General features: G+C 41.2%; 1 protein-coding gene across 4 annotated transcripts in view; it reads left to right on the top strand.

Moving 5' to 3' along the window:
• TCTN3 (tectonic family member 3) overlaps positions 1–20,200 on the top strand; it is a 55,239-nt gene that overhangs the window by 4,971 nt on the left and 30,068 nt on the right. Inside the window, exons 2-5 of one of the 4 annotated variants that reach the window (XM_070780560.1) lie at positions 2,018–2,241; positions 11,642–12,124; positions 12,319–12,487; positions 13,124–13,414. In XM_070780560.1, coding sequence (XP_070636661.1) covers positions 13,341–13,414 — 74 coding nt within the window. In that variant the 5' untranslated portion in view covers positions 2,018–2,241; positions 11,642–12,124; positions 12,319–12,487; positions 13,124–13,340. Of the gene's footprint in view, positions 1–1,814; positions 2,242–11,641; positions 12,125–12,318; positions 12,488–13,123; positions 13,415–20,200 lie in introns of all 4 variants that reach the window. The other 3 variants (XM_070780558.1, XM_070780561.1, XM_070780559.1) reach the window with 3 other exon arrangements.

Here is a 20,200-nt window from a genome sequence, read left to right as displayed (position 1 = left end):
AAAATAAAGTCTATCACTGTTTCCATTATTTCCCCATCTATTTGTCATGAAGTGATGGGACCAGATGCTGTGATCTTAGTTTTCTGAATGTTGAGTTTTAAGCCATCTTTTTCACTCTCCTCTTTCACTTTCATCAAGAGGCTCTTTAGTTCTTCTTAAAATCTAACCTTAAGAATTTATAAAATTTTTCCCACCAGGAATACACCCAAAGCCCATCTTCTTACACCTGGTATAAACCGAGATACTAAATCAGCACTACTTGGCATTTGCTGTAAGAATATTCAACAAACAAAATTTACCAGCACCTTTTGAAAATCATATCAAATTTTCATGACACTATTTTTTTTTCACTTTTAATGGACTTTTATTTTTTAGAGCAGTTTTAGGTTCACAGCAAAAGTGAACAGAGAGTACAGAAGTTTCCCATATATAATTCTGTCACTTCCACAGCCTTGCTTGCTATCTCCCATCAGAGTGAGACATTGGTTACCACTGATGAGCCTACACTGATACATCATTATCACCCAAAGTCCATAGCTTGTATTAGAGTTCACTCTTGATGTTACATTCTATGTGTATGTATGTTAGTCGCTCAGTCACGTCTGACTCTTTGCGACCCCATAGACTGTAGCCCACCAGGGTCCTCTGTCCACGGAATTCTCCAGGCAAGAATATTGGAGTGCGTAGCCATTCCCTTCTCTAGGGGATCTTCCTAACCCAAGGATCAAACCCGGGTGTCCCGCATTGCAGGTAGATTCTTTACCATCTGAGCCACCAGGGAAACCCTGTACATTTACAGGTTTTGCCAAAATTTAATGACATATATCCATCATTATAGTTTCTTGCCAGTATCAGATACTGTACCTTGACAGTCTATCAGCACCACGTGCACATGTCTTATTTAAAAAAAAAACATGGATTAGATTAACTCAGTCATATTTGTAGTTCTCTATCATTGATAACAACCTCTGCCCCCACTCCATCTGCCTGCTTATTCAGAGATGATAAGAATCACAGTGAGGGACAGGAAACAGGGCATGGGGTGGATCTAAAAGTACTCTGGGAGTATTTAGAGTGCCTACTGGTTCAGAAAATGCCCCTTCCCTTCTTTTAGGAGAGTAGGAAAGGTACTGGCTCAGTGGTAAAGAATATGCCTGCAACTCCGGAGACCAGGAAGAGTCCCCTGGAGGAGGGCATGGCAACCTACTCCAGTATTCTTGCTGGAGAATCCCAGGGACAGAGGGGCCTGGTGGGCTACAGTTCACGGGGGTCACAAAGAGTCATACACTACTGACCGACTGAGTACAAGAAAAGCTCTGCTCAGAGCAGAGCCAGAGTTCTCAACCCCAGCTGCACATTATACATATTGTTATCAATGGCGGTGCTTTAAAAACACGAATGCCCATCCTCATTCTCAGAGATTGGAATTTGGTCTAAGGTTCAAGCAAGGATTTCTCTTTAAGGGCTCAGGTCATTTTAATGTGCTGCCAGGGCTTTAGAGTTAAAGAGCTCTAGATTTAAATCCTCACTGTGTGAAATCAGACAAGTTGGTGAGCCTCTCTGAACCTATTTATCTGTGAACTGAAGTTTTCTTTAAAAAATCTACTTCACAGAGTCACGGTAGGGGAAAGGAGGAAATAAATATATAAGAACTCCCATCACAGACCCCAGCACATAATTGGCACTCACCAAGTTTCAGTTTCTTTCCTCTTCACTTATACGCTAGGTATATGGTTCAGATTAAATAAAATATTGTCTTCTCTTCTTGTGTCCCTTATCTTTCCCCGCTCTAACACCTTCCATTTATTTTTCAGAAGTAACCCCACGGCAACTTCAGTTACCCTGAAGAGAACAGAAGTCCCTTCCCTCCTCCAGTACATAGGACCTGTCTACCTCCCTTCCCCAAACTTACTGTGATCTTACATATTCAACAGCAACCGTGGGACTAGGGACATGCTGAAATAGGGGTTGGGGAGTGAAGTGTGACCAAGGGTCACTCATACCTTTTTCTTTCAAGGATAAGCAAATGGCCTTGGAAGTCAGGGAGGAAAGCCCTGAACTCTGAGTTCAGGGAAGCCCTTGAATGTTGCAGAATGGGACCAGCTGTTCCAAAGGGGAAGTACATGACCAAAGAGTCACACCAGAAGAAGGCACGCTTCGAGCATATGGCACGTCAAAATCAAGCAGAGCAGACACTCAACAAGGAATCTGAAGAATTAAAATAAAGATCCTGAACTACAGGTAAATGCCTAACCTGATCCTAGTACTTGATAAAGTCTCTGCTGTCTAGGTATTATCTTTGTTTATAGCACATATTGAACAACTGATTCATAACCACTCTATTCTGAGCTACAGCTACCCATCACTTCTCCTGCATTAGCTGAAATCTCTTACATTATCTATTGAAACATCCCCTTTACCTCTTTCATCCTTCTACCCCCATGTAAAGTGTCCTGATTCCTCTAAATGTCTCAGACATTTGCAGATGTAATGAGTGAAATGTTCCTTCATTAAAAATGAGAAAATTGCATTGCTACTTCAAGAGGCCAGCCCCAAATCCATGAGTTTCAGGTATAATAACTGATAACAGCTATAATATCTTTGGGCTTCCCCAGTGGCTCAGTGGTTAAAGAATCTGCCTGCAATGCAGGAGATGTGGCAGAAGCCGCAGGTTCAATCCCTGGGTCAGGAAGATCCCCTGGGAAAGGAAATAGCAACCCACTCCAGTATTCTTACCTGGGAAATCCCATGGGCAGAGAAGCCTGGTGGGCTACAGTCCACGGGGTTGCAAAGAGTTGGACACGACTTAGCAACTAAACACAAACAACAAAAAACATAATATCTTTAAGGTCAAAGATATTCACTTCTAAAGAAAGTACTATCTATGAAAGTCCGATTGATTTATGTGCTGTGCTAAGTCTATGGGGTCTCACAGAGTCGGGCACGACTGACGCGACTTAGCAGCAGCAGCAGCAGCAAATCACTTCAGTCATGTCCAACTCTTTGTGACCCTAAGGATGTAGCCTACCAGGCTCCACTGTCCATGGGATTCTGCAGGCAAGAATAGTTGAGTGGGTTGCCATGTCCTCCTCCAGGGGATCTTCCCAACCCAGTCGAACCCATGTCTCTTTCATCTCCTGCATTGGTAGGTAGGTTCTTTACTGCCAGGGCCACCTGGGAAACCCATTTGATTTATAAAATCTCCAACTATTAAAAAAATTTTTAATTTTAAAATATTTGTTAAATTTAGATAGAGATGGTAAACAGATGAGTGGCTGCCCTAGATCTACTGGGGCAGAAGGTCTTGAATAAGTGAAGCTTAGGGGATTTTTTTAGAGTGGTGAAACTATTCAGTATGGTATCATGATGGATACGTGACAATATTTGTCAAAACCTGTGGTACACATAAAAAAAGAAATTATCCATGAGGTTAAGGGATCCCTGAATGGAATGTCGGCTATGACAAAAGAATCTAACTCTATTACAAATGTATGAAAGAACCTCATTGAAGAGAGTAGGAAAAAGGGTACTGCCCTGAGTCACTTTGGAAATGAGTGAAGTTTGTAAAACTAAAGGCTAAAGGAACCATACGAAAACATATGACTCTGTTGATACAGCTGTTTCCCACGGGGATACGGGTTCATAGTTCATATACTGCTACATATGTATACTGGCATTGGACAATTATGTAAACAGATGACAATATGGGTGAGGGTTCTTATCCTGGGAGTGGAAGGTTACAGACAGGCGAGGGTAGGGGTGATTGTAACAAATCGATCACACTAAGATAATAGAGGAAACTGGATATGGAGTATATGAGTCGTCTCTGTACAATCTTTATAACTTTTCCATAAATCAAAAACTATTCTAAAATTAAAAGTTGATTTTTAAAAAATATGTTGTTAAGCATTGTATAGGTATTTAAATGCATCTATTGTGCTGAAACTTATGCTGAAGGACATCTTTACTAAAATAACTGCTAAAAGGACATGGTTTTGCAAAAGTATTTGTTACACATGATGTCTTGTTCAAACAGAATTCATTGTCCCTACATCCAGCAAAGCAAAGTTAACTGGGGCTCTGTGCCAAGACACGGAAACAGTCTTGTTACATAGACTCCATGTGATAATGGTAGTACTCAAATCTTTTCATCCATGACAATATTCCCATTGGTCTAAAGGAAAACAGGCCTCACTAGCTCAAAAAGTTTCCAGTAAGTGTCTCCGGGGAGAAGTCACAAACCCTGGGGCCAGGGGAGGGCAGGAAGGAGAACTGACTGCTGGTTCCAGAACCTGGAAAAAATAATAAAAAGGGGAGGAGAATGCCTACGCTTCTCCAGACGACCACCCTCATATGGGAACATTGCCTGGGGAACTTAAAGTAGCTCTGAGAAGGAGACAAGTTGTACTTAAGAAAAATTCACCACACTTAACTGACCCTAAGTGCTGGACCGTACTTGCTAAGCAATCAAGACTGCCAAGGACACAAATTTCTAATTCAGGACACTGCTAGTGCTAGGAGGCAGGAGAAACTCTTATAGAACACGTGGCTTCTAGAGTCTTATGCTCAAGACTTTAACATGGTGGCTCACACACTCATTTTTTGAAGACAGTAATAGCCCACAATACCAGGCCAGTCTGAAGCAAGAGGTATTCATGTTGCTGTCAATGTCTCTGCCTCTGCAGAGCTTAGTGGGGGTGACTAACTCGAGACAAAGCCAAAGCCAGGCATCCTGCACTCCTTTACATTAGGCCCTTCATCCATCTCGGGCCAGCGGAGCCCAAAAAAATAAAGAGTAGAGAAAGATAACAGTGCTTTTTCTACTTTTGAGATTATTAATCGCGTGGTTATCCCAGCTCATCCTTCAAGGTCTAGTTCAAACCTTATATTTTTAAAGGCTTCCAAGCTCCTCCAAATTCTGAGAGCATAATTCTCCTCTCAAAGTGCCAAGTAACTTGGTGGTGGTTTAGTCACTAAGTCATGTCTGACTCTTGCGACCCCGTGGACTATAACCCACCAGGCTCCTCTGTCCATAGGATTTCCCAAGCCAGACTACTGGAGTGGGTTGCCATTGCCTTCTCCCAGGGGATCTTCTCCACCCAGGAATCGAACCCCAGTCTCCTGCCTTACAGGTGGATTCTTTACCAACTGAGCTACAAGGGAAGTTGTTAAGTAACAGCACTTGCTTAATGCCTTGCATTTCCAGCTTCTTTTCAAGTGTGATCTATCTCATACACCAGGGCCTCCCTGTGGCTTGCATGGTAAAGAATCTGCCAGCAGTGCAGGAGACCCAGGTTCAACCCCTGAGGCAGGAAGATCCCCTGGAGAAGGGAATGGCAATCCACACTAGCATTCTTGCCTGGAGAATCCCATGGACAGAGGAACCTGGCAGGCTACAGTCCATGGGGGCACAAAGAGTCGGACACAACTGAGCAACTAACATGACTGTATCTCATATACACAACTTAAGAGTCTGACTTCAGATTCTTGAGCCTGACTACAAATTCTTTTTCTCTCCTCCCCATACACATCCTTTCAAATCCCAGAGCACCCAAGCTAGTGTTTTGCATATGTGCTTAAATTTTAGGGGGAAAAGTTAGAACCTTTTACTAGATGAACCATTCTCAAATAAAACTCCTTCTCAGCCCATGACTTGGTCATACAAATCTCTCCCAACTCTGAAATTTTCTGATCTAGTCCAAAGTATGTAACAATTCCTATTGTTTCCTAAATTCATTACTCGGCATATGACAGCTAACCTGCCACATTAAAAAAAAAAAAGGTTAGGTTTGCTGAATTGTAATCTTTAAAAGGTTTCGAAAGCCAACTGGGAATCAAGAATGTAAATTAAAATACACCTACATTAAGCATTGTTATAAATTTGTTGAGTTGGCGATCAACTGTTGAGTTGGTGATCAGATAAAAAGATCTTCCGTGCAACTGAGCACATATGTGCTCAATGACAAACACAGCATAACTTACAGTTCTGCCTGGAAACAGACGGGTTTCTTCTGACATTTAATTACAAGACACATGCCTACTTTCAGAACATTAAAAATCTGTTTTTATCACGTGTTTTAGAATTAAGGATATACAGACTACATATAGAAAATGTATCTTGCGATGCCTATCCACACAACCATTCACCTTAATTTTTTCCAGGAAAAATGGAAATGTCATAGAGCTCCCTGCTCCAGAGCCTCTGCAATGGCAAAGAGAAAGCTGCTGATTGAGAAAAGTATCTGTGGGAGGGACAGACAGGGGAGCACGAGGGTCTGTGTTCTGTGTGTCAACAATGTCTGTTTGATGAGACAGTGCTTCTTCTGCCGCCATAATCCAGAGAATGGACAGCATGGACAACACAGGATATACTCAAGTGTGACATGTACCTAGAGGAAAGGAGAAGAAATTACCAGGAAATAAAACTTCATTAACACTTGACTCATATACAACCAGCTACCACATGTACAGTTATGTTATTGTGCTTTGTGTTATAATAAGGGAGTAAGTTAGAAGACGACCAATAAGGAAAAAGAATTCTTTCTCCTTCTCTACTTAACTTCCCTCCAGTACCTTCCTCTGCCTAGCTGGAAAAAGCCCTGTGAAAAAGAGACTGCTCCCAAACAGAAAATAATACACCATGGTTTATCACAGCTATGCTAAATCCCATAGCCTCCCATAGTGCCAGCCCCTGTCATTTTCTGCTTTTTGTTTTGGTTATTTAAGCATGGAGCAGATTGCTTCTCAAACCATCATGTTTAGGCACCTAAGAAGTTTTGCTACCTTCATTTTCTTTATATTAACTTAAACCCATCTTGGTTCCCTCTGAGCTGGCAAAAAGGCGATCACAATCATTACTGGAATCCCCTTACCTCCCTGGTTCACACCACAATCAGGGAGAAGTACATAGATTAGAAAATAGGGGGAGGACTCCTACTCTCTCCTCTGCTTTGAGCCCTTTTGAAATTCTCACTGTCCAACCCTGAAACATGACAGGCTTTCCGCTCCATTGCTGAGTGGGGATGGAGGTGGTCTGGTGAGGGGGCTTCATCTTTGCTGGAAGCTCTGGTGTCTAGAGTGGAGTCTCCGTAAGGCACTGTATAACCATCCTGCTGACCAGGACACAACCACAGGACAAGCAAGGGTGCCCACTACCCACCAACCTCCATCCCCTCCCCAATGCTCCAGAATTTCCACTCTTCCCTGGCCCTCAGAGGTCTACCCCTTATTACTCTATTTATCTATTACTCTATCGCTTCAGGGCACCTTGTGCAATTTCAACAACAAGCTAGGAAGGGACTGGGGACTCACAATAACTAACACCTTAGCAAAGCATCCCGCCACTTTACACCCGTGTTGTCATTCCTTCCCACCCCAAATTTCCCTCCCGTCCTCCCTCCACACTCCGTCACTACTAGACTTGGAGTTCTGCAGGAAAAGGACAGGTTATTACTCATTTTATGTCCTCTAAAATACCTCACATGGGAATTCTCAACCAGGGCACACAAGAAATCAAATCCCTGCCTAGCAGTCCCTCCAAATTTTTTATTCATGTTTAAAAAATTCTTTTCCTACAAGTGAGTATCAATAACATCCCAGCAATGCCTGAGACATGAAATGAAGCACATCAGGCAGCTGAGTGTGGAGCAGCTTTGCTGTAACTAAGAAGTATGAGGTTAGCATGTCATCAGATAGGACTACGGAGGAATTCCAAGAACTCTGCCTCCAAAGAGCACAGACAGGACAGAACCAGCTCTTCTTCAAATAGGAATCACCCTGAAGAGCACCCCATAGATGACCCTGATACCTTTATTGACATTATGGTGGTGATTGCATTATAATCCCTGCTGGCCTGACTAGCGTTGCTGTCAATCATTTAATTATTGTGGCTCCAAAAATTCTAGAATTTGAAGTATTCTTCTGAAGTCTGCTACATGTTCACTTCTCTTATTCCCATTTTCTTCCTATCTAAAAGAATATCCATTGTTTAGACACCCGGCATAAAGATGACATGGCAACCTATTTTGCAGCTGTGTGTACAAAAACAGTGACTCACTCTGGGAGTAGCAACGATGGGTATCCATGATTATGCGTGGCCCAAAGGGGCAGCGGGAGGAAGGAAGAGGTTCCTGGAACCCACAGGGTAATGATGGCTATAGAAGACAGTTGCCTGACAAGAATGGTGGCTTCTACTTTGGGTTGGGGTTCCCCCAAAGCCATTCTCAAGAGTAGGATTTCAGCACAAGTAGTTAATCTGGAAGCAATCCCAGGAGGTCCTGGAAAGGGATGGGTAAGTGAGACAGGGCAGGGAAGGAGGCCAAGACAGTGTGCACTGATCGGCAGAGATTGCCACTGAGTGCAAATGTGGCTCAGTCTCCATAGGGACATAGGAGATGATGAAGAACACGGCTCAGAGTTGTCCCAACCCAGGGGAGAAGATATGGGGATGTTTACCCACCAATTCCCATACAACAGTGGTTAATGGCTGCTCCCTGAGACCATCAACTGTCCAGAACCTTCAGCCTGCCCTGAACATAGAGTAGGCATGTTTCCACGTCCAGAAAAAGCCCTCAGGCAGAGAGTGGCAGGTGTTTACACAGGAAGGAGCCACCACTGGACATCAGCAGTGGTGAGGGCTGAAGGAACCTGGGTGGGGGACCCATGGCATCTGCTATGCCTTCAGTTAAGGACCGTAGCCACTGCTACTCTGGCCCCACAGAGAAGGAGCAGAAGAATAAATAAACACCTGACCTCGCTCTTGGCCCATCCCCCTAATCTCCTGCTGAACCTAATCAGAGGCCCCTTGATGCAGTTCGCTCTGGACAGTCTCCTGTGGCGCAGAGCTGGGTGGAGGAGGAGGGACAGTGCCTGTGGAGCAAGCACAGAGTATCCAGGACATCTGCCTTCCACTGTTTCCAAATGTCTGTGTTTAAAATCTAGGACAACACGCTCTGACTATAAAAATATCATGATACATTTATATCTTCACTAAAACTGAAGAAATATGTGACTGGAAAGGACCTTGGAAAACGTCTCTGTGAGTCCAAGCAGTAGAGAGAGCACAGGGAAAATGAGAGGAGACTGAAGTTCTAGTTCTGGTTCTAATAATTATGAATGATGACAATTTGACTAGGTCATTTTGCACTTCAAACTGTTTCCTCATCCTTATAATCAGCAAGCTCCTATTGACTGAACAAAGCTGTTATGAAAATCGAAAGAATATAAAATACCCTGCAGTTAAAAGGGTTATACAGTGAGGAGTTAATATTAACTCCCTTCACCATCCAGACAGAAAGGAAGCCATACCACTTTTAAACACTTTTTGGAAGGAAATGCCCCGATTTTTGTATGTGTTTCTTTCAATTAGGAAGATATTTACATGTTTACCACCACACACAAAAATTTTTTTAATTATACAAGGCATAATAATTAACACATATTTACTTACAGTGATTTTCTTACCACTAATCCCCCAACCAAAAAAATCTACATTCATTTTAATTACATCAGTTACTATTCTAATAGTCAGTCATTTTTCTCTAGTTATTTCCTTTTATTTTTGACAGTGTGCTTTTGACCCTTTTAACGACTTCCTCTCTGTCCTTACATGCTTCAGCATTTCTGATGACCCAGTAATCATGCCCAAGATCACAATTCTACATCTTTTCTCTTTTCACTTCCCTTTTAATGTAGAAAATAAGCCTAATGATGGAGGCACCATTAGATTATACTAAAAAATACTAGATAGAAAATCTTCTAGGTGCAGTCATCAGTCTAAGGAATGAATAAAGTTACAATTATTGCCCCTAAATGGAGATGTCAGAGTTGCTCCGTTGCTGAAAATCAGAAATCAAGATTATCAGTAACCCAGAGAAATTCATGAAACAAAAGGCAGTGTTTCCCTTGGGATTATCACACTGTTACTGCCTTGGATTCAAAACCACCGTAGTAACTCATTTGACTGGCCTAAAGTTTTCACGAAGGAACTGTGGGGGAGGGGAGGCTGTTTTCAAAGGTACCACCACTAGGAAAATAAGCAGTTAATAGTTGTTACCCATCCACAGGGTAGAAGAAGGTGGAGACAGTCATTAAATAAACAAAATAAGATATATCAGAAGGATGAACAAATTTTTTTTAAAAAGAGTGAACATAAAAATATTATTTTTGCTGACTCTATTGTTTCAAGTCTTTGTGGTAGGTGGGAACAGGAAGACTCAAAAGTAGAGGGAAGGAAAAGGCTTTGCTTTTTTCCTTAAAGCATATTAACTCTATTTTAATTAACCTTTGGGCATTACCGCTTTGCTTCACATCAAGAACAATGTAACATCCCATTATCACACCATCTTGAGGAAAGAGCTATTGCCCTTCTGAACTTTGGCAAGAAGCATAACAGACATAACAGCTCAGAAAGGACTACTCCAGGAAAGAAAATTTTTGCATAGACTCTCCTCCCAGTAAGATTAAAGGAAACTACTTTAAAAAAAATTCTCTATGAAATAATAAGCCATTTTCCATGTAGGTAATTTCCATTGTCCATATTTACAGCTCTCTGAGTAAAATTGTTAGGAACTCCATTTAAAACATTATAATATCTGACATGTGTTTTAAAAGGGAGAGAGAAGGGAGAGGAAAAAAGAGAGATAAGATGGGGAGAAGAATTGAAAGTACAAGTTAAATCAAATATATTCAGTGGTTAGCTGGCATTAATAAGCTATTATTTTTATATTCATAAACTTACTAAAAGATTTTTCCAATTTGTAATACTGAAAACAACAACCATATTAAAATTTAAAACATTTTTTGGATGGAAAGGATATTCAGATAATTTAATTTCTACAGGATGGTTATATAAATACTCTACTACTCATATAACTGCCATTCCAAATGTGGAAACTGTATAGACTGGCGTGGGTTTTGGCATCAGACTGCTAGGAATAATCAGACAGACATTATCTGGGTGTCATCTTCAGTGTACTGTTAAGAGAGCCTCAATCAAAATTTAAGTGCTTCTGCCCACTGCCTTCTGAGATCTTGCTGCTGCTAAGTCGCTTCAGTTGTGTCTGACTCTGTGCGACCCCATAGACGGCAGCCCACCAGGCTCCCCCGTCCCTGGGATCTTAGATGTCTTTAATGTGGACAAATTATTTACTCCACAATTAGTTGTAAATAGCCATGAGAAAAGTAACATCAGATACCATTTCCAGGTTTTTAAAAAAGGAATGTATACACTTAAATGAATTACAAATACTGATACTGATGTGGATGATATGGATCTGACTAATGAATGGGAAAGAGGGGTAAAGAGATTGTGTTCTCTGCACAACACATTTTGAGCTCTTCTATAGCTGACTGACTAGTGAAAGAGCTCTTTCCCAAAGAGATGGGTATTCATTCAAATAAATCTTTATTACTGTAAAGTATGAACTGTAAACATATTCTCTGGAAGAAATCCCTAGACAGCTTCCAAATAGGAGGTAGAGACCTTGAGATCATCTCTAGACTGAATTCTGACCACAGTTCTCAGATATGGAGAAGAAATTCTAGAGAATAAATACACATAGAGGCCTTAACGTTTTGGAGGTTGTCTAGGCTCACTGATACAAGGGTTCCGCTTGATTAAATGAATCCCTCTTTCCCCTAGAATAAGAAAATTCAATGTACTGAAGCTATGACTCACCTCTAAAGGTCAAGAAACATTGTGAGTACCAAGTGTGATCACACCCTCCAGATGTCAGAGCTCCACATTATGGGTCAAACTGGCATCCCATCAACTTCTGAACCTGAGAGCTGGGGCAAAATTTACTGTGGAAACACCACTGAAAGAACTTCATGTTCTTGGAAGCTCCCTGGATTATAAACTCAGAACTGGAGATAGCAGCGAGAGTGATTAGACAGAGTTGTAAAGTTCATGCTCCCAGAGAAGTGGTTAACGCCTTCAAACTCGGGCAAAGGGCCCCTGCTCTAGTTCTGCACCTTAGAGGGACCCGTAAACCAGAAAAACCACAAATAACAAATTTGGCAAAAATCACATGTGTCCAAATGAAGAAGAGAAGACTGTGGCACTGCTGACATCAGAGATGGACAAAGTGTCAAAGCATGAGGAACATTTGAGTTGGAGAAATAGGTAAGAAAACATTTAGCTCACTGTATCTTTCTTCTCAAATTTCATGACCACAGTAGGTTTTTGAATAGTAAAATATGTCATAAAGCAGAGTGTTCACTTTCTTAAACTCTTTATATCCAATATTTAACAGTTTTTACAACAGTTGCACGTGGCATCTGAGGAAAACTTAACAATATTAAACAATTGTTTTTCAGTTGCTCAGTCGTATCTGACTCTTTGTGACCCCGTGGACTGCAGCACTCCAGGCTTCCCTGTCCTTCACCATCTCCTGGAGCTTGCTCAAACTCAAGTCCATTGAGTTGGCGATGCCATCCAACCATCTCATCCTCTATCGGCCCCTTCTCCTCCTGCCTTTGTATATATGTAAGTCTAGATATAACATGTATTAAACACAACACTTATTCTTCACATTGGTAGCTATAATGATAAATATTATTAAAAATATAATAATATAATTTTATAATAATATAAACTTTATATTATATAATAATAATACCTAGTTAAATTTCAGAAAACAGTTAAAACATTTGATTATATTTAAATTAATTTAAATTTTGATTGTCATTAATTATCATTATATTTGGCCTTTGTACTTAGCAGATAATATTGAATATGTACATGCATATGTATTTGTATATGTATATGTCGCTCAGTCATGTCCGACTCTTTGCAACCCCATGGACTACAGCCCACCAGGTTCCTCTGGTCCATGGGGATTCTCCAGGCAAGAATACTGGAGTGGACTGCCATGCCCTCTTCAGGGGATCCTCCCAACTCAGGGATCAAATAGAACCCAGGTCTCCTGCATTGCAGGTGGATTCTTTACCTTCTGAGCCACCAGGGAAGCCCAATATTGAATATACTAGAAGAAAAATAATTTCTTTAAGCCATTGTTTGTAAACTTTTTTACATTTATTTTATACTTTTTATATAAAAGATACTCGAAGTTTCTATACATTTTGTGGCAGTTTAAAAAATTGGCCTCAATTTTTTTTACAGCCCTTCCATAGCGAGGTCAAGGGGACGAGGATGGGATGTCTCAGCCAATGGACTAAGGTAACATCAAATGGCTTTTAAGGCTAGATCCAAAAAGACCATTCGGCTTTTGCCTTGTCCACTAGAACACTCTTTCCTGAAGCCCTGAGCCACCACTGAAAAAGTCTGACGATCCTGAGGCTACCATACTGTGAGGAAACCTAAGCCACAAGAAGAGACCATGTCATCAGCATTCCAGTTAACAGGCCCAACTAAACCCAACCTTCAAGCATTCCCAGCCCAGCCACCAGACATGTGAGTGAATAGACCTACAGATGATTCTGGACCTCATCCAGTAGTCTCCCCCAAGTATCCAAGTCTTGCCAGCAGTGATCCCAGATATCATGAACCAGAGATAAGCCATCTCTGCTGTACCCTGTCCAAATTCCTGACCCAGAGAATCCATAGTGATTATAAGGCAGTTGTCATTTTATGCCACAGAATTTTGGTATGGTTTGTTATGCACCAAGAGATAATTAGAGTGTTCTGAATGCATTCAAATTCTATTTTTTAACTTAGATTATTGAGGATGATTATTAGTTAAACTAGTAATCAGATCAGATCAGATCAGTCGCTCAGTCATGTCCGACTCTTTGCGACCCCATGAATCGCAGCACACCAGGCCTCCCTGTCCATCACCAACTCCCGGAGTTCACTCAGACTCACGTCCATTGAGTCAGTGATGCCATCCAGCCATCTCATCCTCTGTCGTCCCCTTCTCCTCTTGCCCCCAATCCCTCCCAGCATCAGAGTCTTTTCCAATGAGTCAACTCTTCGCATGAAGTGGCCAAAGTACTGGAGTTTCAGCTTTAGCATCATTCCTTCCAAAGAAATCTCAGGGCTGATCTCCTTCAGAATGGACTGGTTGGATCTCCTTGCAGTCCAAGGGACTCTCAAGAGTCTTCTCCAACACCGCAGTTCAAAAGCATCAATTCTTCGGCGCTCAGCCTTCTTCACAGTCCAACTCTCACATCCATACATGACCACAGGAAAAACCATAGCCTTGACTAGACGAACCTTTGCTGGCAAAGTAATGTCTCTGCTTTTGAATATGCTATCTAGGTTGGTCATAACTTTCCTTCCAAGGAGTAAGTATCTTTTAATTTCATGGCTGCAGTCACCATCTGCAGTGATTTTGGAGCCCCCCAAAATAAAGTCTGACACTATTTCCACTGTTTCCCCATCTATTTCCCATGAAGTGATGGGACCGGATGCCATGATCTTCGTTTTCTGAATGTTGAGCTTTAAGCCAACTTTTTCACTCTCCACTTTCACTTTCATCAAGAGGCTTTTTAGTTTCTCTTCACTTTCTGCCATAAGGGTGGTGTCATCTGCATATCTGAGGTTATTGATATTTCTCCCGGCAATCTTGATTCCAGCTTGTGTTTCTTCCAGCCCAGCGTTTCTCATGATGTACTCTGCATAGAAGTTAAATAAGCAGGGTGATAGAAACTGTAAAAGTAGAGGGAAGGAAAAAATGTTTAAGAGAAAAGTAGAGAGACTTTCAGTTATGGCAGCATGAGGGATTCAGCAATGCTTCTCTGTAATAAAACAAATATATGCTTCGATGAAGATAGAATAGATATATTTTTCCATATTCCTGTTGCTTAAGTACAACTGAAAACTCCGTACACTATAAACATGCACATGCGCTAAGTCACTTCAGTCGTGTCCTACTCTTTACGACCCTGTGGACTGTAGCCTCCTCTGTCCATGGGATTTTCCAGGCAAGAGTACTGGAGTTGCTTGCCATTGCCTCCTCCACGGGATCCTCCCCACCCAGGAATTGAACCCATGTCTCTTAGATCTCCTGCATTGGCAGGCAGGTTCTTTACCGCTAGCGCCACCTGGGAAGCCTATATATATATATATATATATATAAGAGAGAGAGAGAGAGATTCTAAAAGCTGGAGAGAAGAAGGCAGACTGGCTAGCAACCTAGAAACTCTAGAAATGACACAAAGAACAAAAGTTCTTTTTGCCTTATACATCCCACACTTAGAGAGAGCTGGCTCTTACCCCCACCCAGCAGTAACAAGAGGTGCTGCTCCCTGGACTATCAGTGGAGGCTGGGTGGGGAACTGGGGCTTTCACTACCATCTGGTAGTAATGGAAGTGTGCTGCCAAGGGTGTACACATTCCTTCCAGAGCAGTGTCAGAGGAGGCTGGCTAAAAGAGAAGTTAATTAAGATACAGAGCCCCACCCATAACATAATATCCAAAATGTTCACGTTTTGACCCAAAATCCATCATATCTACAACTAGGAAGATCACAAACCGAATGACAAAAAAATAACAAATGCCAACAGAGAGATTCTAGTTTAATTCTAGTTTGAATTCTGCTTTCGATTTTTCTACAAATTCTAATTTAAATACGTAAATATATTTAAAGCAATCATGTAAATCAATCTTTGAGAGTTCTAATTATTACAAGTATGGGTAAGCCACTAAAGTATGTTATGACTTAAATAGTTGAGGTCTTTTATAAAATTCTCCTCTATCCATGGAATCCTCTAGGCAAGAATACTGAAGTGGATTGTCATTCCCTTCTCTAGGGAATCTTCCCAACCCAGGGATTGAACCCAGGTCTCCTGTATTGCAGGCAGATTCTTTACTATCTGAGCCACCAGGGAAACCCCTTTTATAAAATTATTTCTTTGTATGAAAGATATCCAGGGATAGGAAGTCCTGGGCAAGCATGAAGTTTCCATGGTTGTCGGGGATCCAGGTTTCTTCCCTTTTGTTGCTTATCTTTGCTTATATTTCTTCTCATGTTCCAAAATGACTGGTAGAGCTCCAGCCATTTCACTCAAAATTAAAGTAGCAACATTGAGAAGGGAGGAAAAGGACTTTTATTTTCTAAAGAGATTTTCCTAAAGTCTCATCAGTTCTTTAATGTATAGCTCATGGATCAGAACTATGTACATAACCCCAACTCGCTACAAAGGAGCTGAAATATCATCTTTTGGCTACATTGTGCTCATTAAGAATTTGAGTTTCTGTCTATTTGAAACAGAGGAAAACAATAGAATGGGAAAGACTAGAGATCTCTTCAAGAAAATTAGAGATACCAAGGGAACATTTCATGCAAAGATGGGCACAATAAAGGACAGAAATGGTGTGGACCTAACAGAAGCAGAAGATATTAAGAAGAGGTGGCAAGAATACACAGAAGGTGAAGGTGAAGTCGCTCAGTTGTGTCCAACTCTTTGCAATCCCGTGGACTACAGCCTACCAGGCTTCTCTGAACTGTACAAAAAAGATTTTCATGACCCAGATAATCACAATGGTGTGATCACTCACCTAGAGCCAGACATCCTGGAATGTGAAGTCAAGTGGGCCTTAGGACGCATCACTACGAACAAAGCTAGTGGAGGTGATGGAATTCCAGTTGAGCTATTTCAAATCCTAAAAGATGATGCTGTGAAAGTGCTGCACTCAATATGTCAGCAAATTTGGAAAATTCAGCAGTGGTCACAGGACTGGAAAAGGTCAGTTTTCATTCCAATCCCAAAGAAAGGCAATGCCAAAGAATGCTCAAAGTACTGCACAATTGCACTCATCTCACATGCTAGCACGGAGAAGACAATGGCACCCCACTCCAGTACTCTTGCCTGGAAAATCCCATGGATGGAGGAGCCTGGTGGGCTGCAGTCCATGGGGTTGTGAAGAGTTGGATACGACTGAGCGACTTCACTTTCACTTTTCACTTTCATGCATTGGAGAAGGAAATGGCAACCCACTCCAGTGTTCTTGCCTGGAGAATCCCAGGGATGGGGGAGCCTGGTGGGCTGCCGTCTATGGGGTCGCACAGAGTTGGACACAACTGAAGCGACTTAGCAGCAGCAGCAGAGCAGGAGCACATGCTAGCAAAGTAATACTCAAAATTCTCCAAGCCAGGCTTCAACAGTACGTGAACCGTGAACTTCCAGATGTTCAAGCTCGATTTAGAAAAGGCAGAGGAACCAGAGATCAAATTGCCAACATTAGTTGGATCATCGAAAAAGCAAGAGTTCCAGAAAAATATCTACTTCTATTTTATTTACTATGCCAAAGCCTTTGACTGTGTGAATCACAATAAACTGTGGAAAATTCTTCAAGAGACTGGAATACTAGACCACCTGACCTTCCTCCTGAGAAATCTGTATGCGTGTCAGGAAGCAACAGTTAGAACTGGACATGGAACAACAGACTGATTCCAAATAGGGAAAGGAGTCCATCAAGGCTGCAAATTGTCACCCTGCTTATTTAGCTTCTATGCAGAGCACATCATGAGAAATGCTGGACTGGATGAAACACAAGCTGGAATCAAGATTGCTGGGAGGAATATCAATAACCTCAGATATGCAGATGACACCACCCTTATGGCAGAAAGTGAAGAGGAACTAAACAGCCTCTTGATGAAAGTGAAAGAGGAGAGTGAAAAAGTTGGCTTAAAACTCAACATTCAGAAAACTAAGATCAAGGCATCTGGTCCCATCACTTCATGGCAAATAGATGGGGAAACAATGGAAATAGTGACAGATTTTATTTTGGGGGGCTCCAAAATCACTGCAGATGGTGATTGCAGCCAAGAAATTAAAAGACGCTTGCTATTTGGAAGAAAAGTTATGACCAACCTAGACAGCATATTAAAAAGCAGAGACATTACTTTATCAACAAAGGTGTGTCTAGTCAAAGCTATGGTTTTTCCAGTAGTCATATACGGATGTGAGAGTTGGACTATAAACAAAACTGAGTGCCGAAGAATTGATGCTTTTGAACTGTGGTGTTGGGGAAGACTCTTGAGAGTCCCTTGGACTGCAAGGAGATCCAAGCAGTCCATCCTAAAGGAAATCAGTCCTGAATGTTCATTGAAAGGACTGATGCTGAAGCTGAAGCTCCAATACTTTGGCCACCTGATGCAAAGAACCGACTCATTTGAAAAGACCCTGATGCTAGGAAAGATTGAGGGCGGGAGGAGAAGGGGATGACAGAGAATGAGATGGCTGGATGGCATCACTGACTCAATGGACAAGGGTTTGAGTAAACTCCAGGAGTTGGTGATGGACAGGGAGGCCTGGTGTGCTCTATGTAGTCCATGGGGTCGAAAAGAGTCAAACACAACTGAGTGACTGAAACTAAAGTGAACTGATTTCATTTTTTATGTTATAAATTTTATCCCCTAAAGCTTTTTATTTTCTAATTTTTAATTTCTATAATATCAGAATACAATTGTTTTATATACTCACCTTGTATTTGTCCTTTCCATTGCTCTTAATACATTCCAGCATTTTTGCATTCCATCTGGGATCATTTTTCCTTTAGCCTGAACAATTCTCTTTAGCAATTCCTTGTGAGGATCTGTAATAAAAATTTTTTTCTTAATTTTTGTTTTCTAAACACATTTGCATCTTCATTTTTAAAGGTTACTTTAAAATTCTAGGTTAACTTCTTTCAAGACATTATTCCACTTTCCTTATTTCTGTTAAAAAGTCAGCTGTGAGTCTTATTATTGTTCTTTTGAAAGTAGTGCATCCTTTTTAACCTATGTCTTTGGTAGATTTGTGGAGGAGGGAATGTTGGATGTGCACCTTGAGAAGGGGAACTGATACCAGCCTTCAAGATGTGAGGCCTCTCTTCCTCCTCGATGTCAAAAACTATCCAGGGCCCTGACCTATCTTTTTAATAAAAGTGCGTACATGGCTGTCCCTGCCTTCTTTCGGAGCAAGTTCTTGTATCCACTGTTTGCACATGGAAGCAAGGCTGAAAGGCTGACCTACCTGACTCTTCCTACAGTGGTACCTCAATCAGTAACTCTATTGTCCAAGGGCCCTTTGATATCAATAGCTTCTTTTTGTGTGCTTAGAACATCCCCAGGAGCCACACCTATTTCAATATTAAGCCTCTGCTTATACAGCTTTTGTTTATCCAACTATAATCCTGTCCTGTGAGCCTTCTATTTTTCAAAGATTGTCATAATGTCTGGTCCTTTGAGAGCACTCGTTCATGTTTTTCAGTATCAATGTATGTGCATGGATGCACACGACTGTGTGTGCTCATGTAACTTTCTTGTAATTTTTAAAGATTCTGGGGATAGTCTAAAGAGGGGAAGAGTCAGGAGAGACTAGAACTTGTTCTCAATCTGCCATCTTGATTCAATCTCTTCGTTAAATTTCTAAGTACACACTGAACTCTTTTAGTACCAAACCCAGACATCTGCCAGTATTGTATGATCTTTTTTGGAAATCTCTGCTTCTGAGGTGATACATTAAGCTAGTTCAATATAATCCTCATGTTAAAATTGGCATCTGTGTGAAACATGTGAATAGACTTCCTGTCCTTCAAAATTATCTTCCAGATTTTAATATCTCAAAAGAACTGAGAGTTCTGTATTAGAGTTTCCTACAAACGTATCACAACAAAAGTACAATAATATTTTTGCTCCACTATAACAAAAAAGAGAAAACAAGGATTTAAAAAGCATGTGAAGTGCTAAAATCCAAAAATAAGAAAAAACAACTCAGTAATCCATTAATATTATTTCCCTACACTCAACCCTGAAACTACTTCAATCAACAGACTCTTTTTTCAACACGAATAAATTCACTAATAACATCATTGATTTATCATTGATTAGAATTAAAGAGTAAAATGCAAACTTGGAAATCTAGAATAGTCTCCAGTTGGTTATAGAAATTGTATATAAAGAAATGCAGTTCATAATTAATATAAACATTATTCATAGGAGCTAAATCTAAAGAGTTCAACAAAACAATATTTTTTTAAATATTTAATGCATATCTAACATGTCCATGGAGAAGGCAATGGCACCCCACTCCAGTACTCTTGCCTGGAAAATCCCATGGACGGAGGAGCCTAGTAGGCCGAAGTCCATGGGGTCTCCAGGAATCGGACACGGCTGAGCAACTTCACTTTCACTTTTCACTTTCGTGCACTGGAAGAGGAAATGGCAACCCACTCCACCGTTCTTGCCTGGAGAATCCCAGGGACGGGGGAGCCTGGTGGGCTGCCGTCTATGGGGTCGCACAGAGTTGGACA

This window comes from Bos indicus, chromosome 26 (genome assembly GCF_029378745.1).
Source record: "Bos indicus isolate NIAB-ARS_2022 breed Sahiwal x Tharparkar chromosome 26, NIAB-ARS_B.indTharparkar_mat_pri_1.0, whole genome shotgun sequence".
Classification (NCBI taxonomy): domain Eukaryota; kingdom Metazoa; phylum Chordata; class Mammalia; order Artiodactyla; family Bovidae; genus Bos; species Bos indicus.
The sequence above is the reverse complement of the archived record's forward strand: the minus strand, read 5'-3'. Positions and strand labels throughout refer to the sequence as shown.